At 38.8% G+C, this 6,081-nt stretch overlaps 1 protein-coding gene across 1 annotated transcript; it reads right to left on the bottom strand.

Annotated features, from left to right (window-relative positions):
- Positions 1 to 3,207: 3,207 nt before the first annotated feature.
- Positions 3,208 to 4,440, bottom strand: LOC147893935 (serine/threonine-protein kinase-like protein CCR1). The gene has a single exon (XM_087386394.1). It carries the CDS (start codon positions 4,438 to 4,440, stop codon positions 3,208 to 3,210), a length of 1,233 nt encoding a protein of 410 aa, XP_087242520.1.
- Positions 4,441 to 6,081: the final 1,641 nt, after the last annotated feature.

Raw genomic sequence — 6,081 nt, 5'->3', positions numbered from 1 at the left:
ATTAGGTTTGGACATTAGTTTACAAGAATTAAAAAATGTGAAAGAAAATACGAGTGTTTGGGATGCATTCGTGTGCGTGGCTATGTATATTTAGTAGGTCTAAGTATGTGGGGGTAGTTTAATTTATATAGCCTCATTAGAAAAGATTAGCTTATGTAGAGAATTTTTCTATCTTGCCATAGAGCATGATGGGAAACAAGAAAAAACATACCAGGTTAAGACATCACTAAAAGAGATTATTGGGACTAAAAAACTTTATTAAAGTATACCAATAATAAATACGTAAAAAATCATTAAATAAGGACTATTGGCTTCAATTTTTCTATTACTCACCATAGGGGAAAATTGGAGGAATTAAACAAAACTAATTTATTGGTCTATTGGTTAAGATAACAGTATGTATCCAATTGCCAAATTATATTATAAATTTACACGTAGGTACTAATATTCTTAAGTAACCATTGTATAAAATAAAAATATACTCCTAGAGAGGATCTACAAATATCGGTTAAAAGGTTACTTAAAGAAAACATAAAAGTAAATCAAGGGAAAATCAAAGAATCTAATGGAGGGAGTCATCCCCCAGAGGGGTCAATTATTATTTTTGAAAACCAAGATAATTAATTACCATAATAAAAGGGAGTAGAACAGTAACTTAACCCAAATGAGAGGTACGAAAGTAGGAATTAATATAATAATCCATTGCCCAAGGTAAAGAAAAAAGATTTGTGTGTACTAGTAAGTTTACAACAAAAATTGAAGAAGCTGCCATAACCATATACTACACCCAAAATTTTAGGATCCAAATACTAGCTGTCAATCATTCATCAAAGCGAAAGTTCCCATACATCACAAAAAACCAAGGATCAATGAGCTTGAAAGCCATAAGATGATAATCATCCATCAAAGAGATAGTTCCCTGCACAAATAACCATAAAAGGTTAAACACACTATTAATAGATTTTGTAAGCACTATGTGTGTGTAGCCAGTGCTAGTGTGTGTAAGTATGTTTGTGTGAGAAGCATTAAACTTGTAAGTGTGTGTGTGTGTGTGTGTGTGTGTGTGTGTGTGTGTGTGTGAGGGTTGTAATTCCAATTCAAATTCAAAAGTTACATAGCGGGTGAGAGAGATAGTCCATGTATGGGCTGAGTGTAGCTGCCGTTCAACATTATGCTCTCTTACAAACAAAGCCAAAATGTGCTATTCAATGGTGCTTCTTCACATTGTCCATGGACATGCTTTTTTAATTGATGAGAGCTAACATGCTTCCACCCGGCAATGTCCACATAGTGAACCTTGAATACAAATGGAAATTTTGCAAATGGCTTGTTGAATTCTTTAATCTTTCATCATTTTTCCTTGTCTTTCTATATCATTGTTAAATCTAAAATGAACTCATGCATTTACTCATCATCTATTGTTTCATTCTCTAAGGTAGCTGTTTTTCTCTATTCTCTGATGTAATTGTGTCAAATTGCACAAGCGGATGAAAAAAATATGATTTAAAGGTCATTAATCACTGTTGAAGGAATTAGAAGGAATAGTAATTTCTTATAGAGATGATAGACGTCGACGATATAATCGATAAGAATATCTTTAATCCTATGACTTTGGCTTGAATCTACTGACTGCTCTAGATTAAAGAGAGCTAGGCTAGGCAATGCATGAGAATAAAGATCTTGATGATTTCTTTGGATATCCCTTTGTCTCACCTAAAACCTATAAGAATCACAAGCACTTTTCATTATAATATAAGATTGTAGTCTATAGATTTTGTACCTAGCATGCTAGGATAAAGTCGAACACAATTGAGTTGTGAGAGTCATAAAGACTCAAAGAGAGGGCCGAGAGTAGGGGTCAAAAAATGAGTATACATTGTGCTTGCATAAGTGCTACAGAAATGGCCACCAAAGTGTCAAAGACATTGAGAGAGGGAGTGTACGTTGAGCTTGCAAAGTGGACCACAATTGCGACACAATTAAATCACAAGAGGCTTAGAGGATCAGAGAGGCAAGGTGAGAGAGTGATTGTACATTGTGCTTGCAAAACTGGTCACGAAATTCTAAAAAGGCCGGGCCAGGTTGAGAGAAGTTGTATATTGTGCTTGCAAGAATGGTCAACCACCATCTCTTTTGTTGCTGTTGTCTTGATAAGTAAATACAAACAAGTAGATGTCCTAGAAATTTAGAATTTAAGAATACAAGTAGCCAACAAGGAAATGGGGGCGTCTCCAAGGTGATATAAGAAGTGCAAACACGTATATAGCTTTCAATCATCAATTTAACATGGTTACAAATGCTTAGTTTTCAGGAAGTCTTAGCATTGGTCTTAGAAGAAAGGAATCCAAGGAGTTTCTTGTGTAGTACTAGCTATTATTGAATAGTTGATTAAGATCTTGGGTATAATATTAGCTTGCCTGTTTTACAAAGTTCAAATAAGAAACTTATAAGATAGACCTATTTGACCTATTGTAATATCCATCGATTTCAGCAATGGAAAGATGAAAGAACCCAATAGCAAGGAAGATTGGGCCTAATGAAGCTTAAAGGATTCCTTGAAAAGTGGCATAAAATACATCTTCTAAAATAGATATTGTAAAAGAGTTATGGAGGCACTCTTTTGTAAAATACATCATCTTGTAAAATAGATCTGGTAAAAGAGTTATGGAGAAACTCATACCGACGAAAGAGCTTGCTTGAAAAAAAATAGGGCACAATGTGACAAGTAATAGGTTCTGTGGTATAAAAAGTGTGATACTAGAAGAGGTACTTGAGAAGAGGGACAAACTATGGAAAAGCTCACATTGTAAAAGTACACTCCCAAGACATTTCCATTCAAGAAGGCACACAATTACATTTCATTGTGAAATAATCTATGGTGGGGAAAGTGGAGAGGGAAGGAATATGGATACTAAGGGGCCTACAAGGAAGCATAGGATACGTGAAAAAGGACGCAGTAGGGGACTGTAGAAGCGGCCATTTTGTCGACCCGGACAAAGGCAAGAAGATCCGGCGCGGGGAGTCCTCCACGTGGAGGGAAGGCCGCCCATGTAGAATCTACTAAAAACTCTACGTGCCAACGATCCAACGGACATCCTTTGATCCATCGATCAAATCCATCAGCTCGTCATGCACGTCGCCAATGCTGTCGTCTCCTCTCCAAACAGTTCTCGTCGTCTTTGTTGCATGAATTTAGCACACCCTTCATCAATCTAGCTCCTCCAATGATCCCCCCCTCCTCTCCTCTTCCTCGAACATTCGCATCACTTGCTCCAGACTTGCCTCCACATCCACAATCGTTGGCGTCTCTTCTCCTTCTGGATCCACGCACCATACCGCCACCTCGAACATCTTCCTCAATGCTCCCTCTGCTGCCCGCGGAAGCAACAAGCGTGCGTCCAGCATCCCCATCGCCTGCCCGCCACGAATCGCCCGCACGGCTTGGCTTACCAAATCTGAACTGTCGTAAGACTTTCGGCACAGCAGAAGCTCCAGCAGCACGACCCCAAAGCTGTAGACGTCCCCTGATTTTGACGGGAGCGGATGCAGCGTAGCCTCCGAAGCAGCCCAATCGAGCGCTGCCACCGAAGAATGATCTACTGAATACACTGCAGCTCCGAAACCACCTAGCTTCGCATTCCACGATCCGTCCAAGAAAATATTCTCGGAGTTTATGTTCCCATGAATTATATTGCACGGCTCTGCATACACATGAAGGAAACGAATCGCTTGTGAAACCTGCAAGGCAATCTGAAGTCGTTGTTTCCACCCCAGAATTGCTCCATTGGATGTATCACCGTCATGCAATTGAAAGGCTAGCGATCCATTTGACATAAACTCAAAAACCAATAATCTCCCCATGGCTGAGTCTTCAGGCGAGAAACCAATAAGCGTGACAACGTGTTTGTGATGAATGGAGGAGAGAATTTGATGCTCTCGGCGTGAGCGAGCCTCATTGCCGGGTACGGGCTTTTTAACAGCTACTCTTTGACCATCGGGAAAGACGACGCCGTAGATAATTGACGAAGAGCCTCTTCCAATAATGTTATTCTCACCAAGACGGTGTATTGCCAACGCCAACTCTGAAAGCGAGAACTTAGTGTCGGCATCCCGAAGCCCACTGCCCGAACTACTGAATTCTAACCCCCGATAAGAAAGAGTTGTCATGGTGTCCTTCACTTTAGATCTACACACCCAGAGAACAACCCACACCGTGGAAATTGCGACAATAACGAGGCCTGCAAGAGCTCCTCCAATAACACCAGCCAAAACACCTACCGAAATCGAGGTTCCTTGCACAGAACCAGGAGTATGCTGGCTGGCATCGTATCTGTCCACCACAAGGGCTTCTGCAAAATATGGAGATGACGGTGGAAGCTCACTCGTGAAAGTCTGTAGCTTTCTGGAAAGAAAGATGGAACGGGAAGACTGTGGAGTCATGTTTGCTCAACCGCTTCAACTTGTGCCACTGGAACAGCAAACTACATATATACCAAGCGACATAGCAAGAGCGGATCCATCAAAAGCACTCAATAAGATGAGGCTAAACTCACGGAGGTATCTGGAGCGCAAAGGATAATATCTCTCACTCTACATCACCAAAAGCGTACGTACTCTGAGATGTAGAGCTGAGGGACGATGTGTGTAATGCAGGACGCGATACTTTATGTGGTATAGTAAAGTTGACTTTGGATTCTGCCAATTTCGCCTGAGAAGCTCGTTGTTTCTTTAGTGTGCAATTTCGTTCAGACTATTCTCGCGAGGAATCTCTCGCATGGGTTTCCTCGTCTTCATGCGCAGTTTACATCAATATATTTTTCGTTGTAGATTCTCCGGGTTCATATGATACGTGTATCTTATTCGCTAATCTTTGCCGTTAGCGGCCACCAAAGGTATATATTTGTCGCGTAGAGGTTGTGGCATACTTAGCAGCCACCCACTAAAATTAAGGTATGGCAGGCCGATAAGATTAATGCACAATTCAAACAAGACAAAGACGACTTAAATTTGAGATGTATGGGGTCTCCTAAACTTAAAAGCTCATAACATTCCATAGGATAAATGTACCTTAATCTAAAGTGAAACATGAACAAATTTATTTAAGTTCTTAAAACTGATGTGAGCAAAAGATTAAAGTGAAACATGAACAAATTTATTTAAGTTCTTAAAACTGAATTGAGTAAATATAATTTTGATACAGAAGCCTAAATATTCAATGGGCATTTGTTCAAAAGATTAAAAATATGTCCTACACATACCCTATGCATTTATGCGAGTGGACTTATTAACGTAATACATAGTGGTAGTTAAAAATTTATTTAGGTCACATTACTACCTATATCCAATAAAGGCTGAGTATAAATGATGATATTCAATTCATACACGTGGAATATAATGGTAATATTTTTGGCATTATTTTTAGTAGTCCTTTCACTTGGCTCATCTACATGTTCATGGGTAGTGAAAGTATCAGACTTCCCATCGAACTACTAGTGTGTCATTTCGTCACATATGTCCTTGAACTAGGGATATGAAGAAATCCAAATCGATGACATTTAAGGATACTCTATCGGCATAGGAATTTGGACAATCCAATACCCCTTTTTGATTTGGTACTCTATTTCCCTTTTCACTTTGCATTTTAGAGGGGTCCCACAGGTTACTAAAATTCTTTTGCTCTTCATTTAGTACTCCTCTGTGCTCATGCAATCCTACTCAAGAAAAACTTTCTTAATAGGTTGGTTTCATATTACCCTTTTATGGGTTGAATCTTGTCTCCTTATTAGGGTTAGTAATATCTTTCTATGAGCTTTCTATCCTCAATCAATCTTATCTCTTATTGTTTTTGCCATGCCTTCGTTGCTTCTACTTGTCTTCTCTTTAGCAAAATTTTGTTTTATTGCCTTATCAAGGATTGTCAAGGGAGATTTCAATTAATCTTCTTTTAAACATAAAAGGCATCTAATAAATTTTCTTTTTTGGTGATTGGTTGATTAATTGATGCCTGTCATAATATGGTGTTCCTTTCTACCACATGATAAATTGTATATTGTAATCATTTAAATATATTTAAGTTGATTT

Source organism: Dipteris shenzhenensis, chromosome 15 (assembly GCF_047967505.1).
Source record: "Dipteris shenzhenensis isolate YYH24624 ecotype China chromosome 15, Dip_SZ_1.0, whole genome shotgun sequence".
Classification (NCBI taxonomy): Eukaryota; Viridiplantae; Streptophyta; class Polypodiopsida; order Gleicheniales; family Dipteridaceae; genus Dipteris; species Dipteris shenzhenensis.
This window is presented reverse-complemented; position numbering and strand designations above follow the sequence as displayed.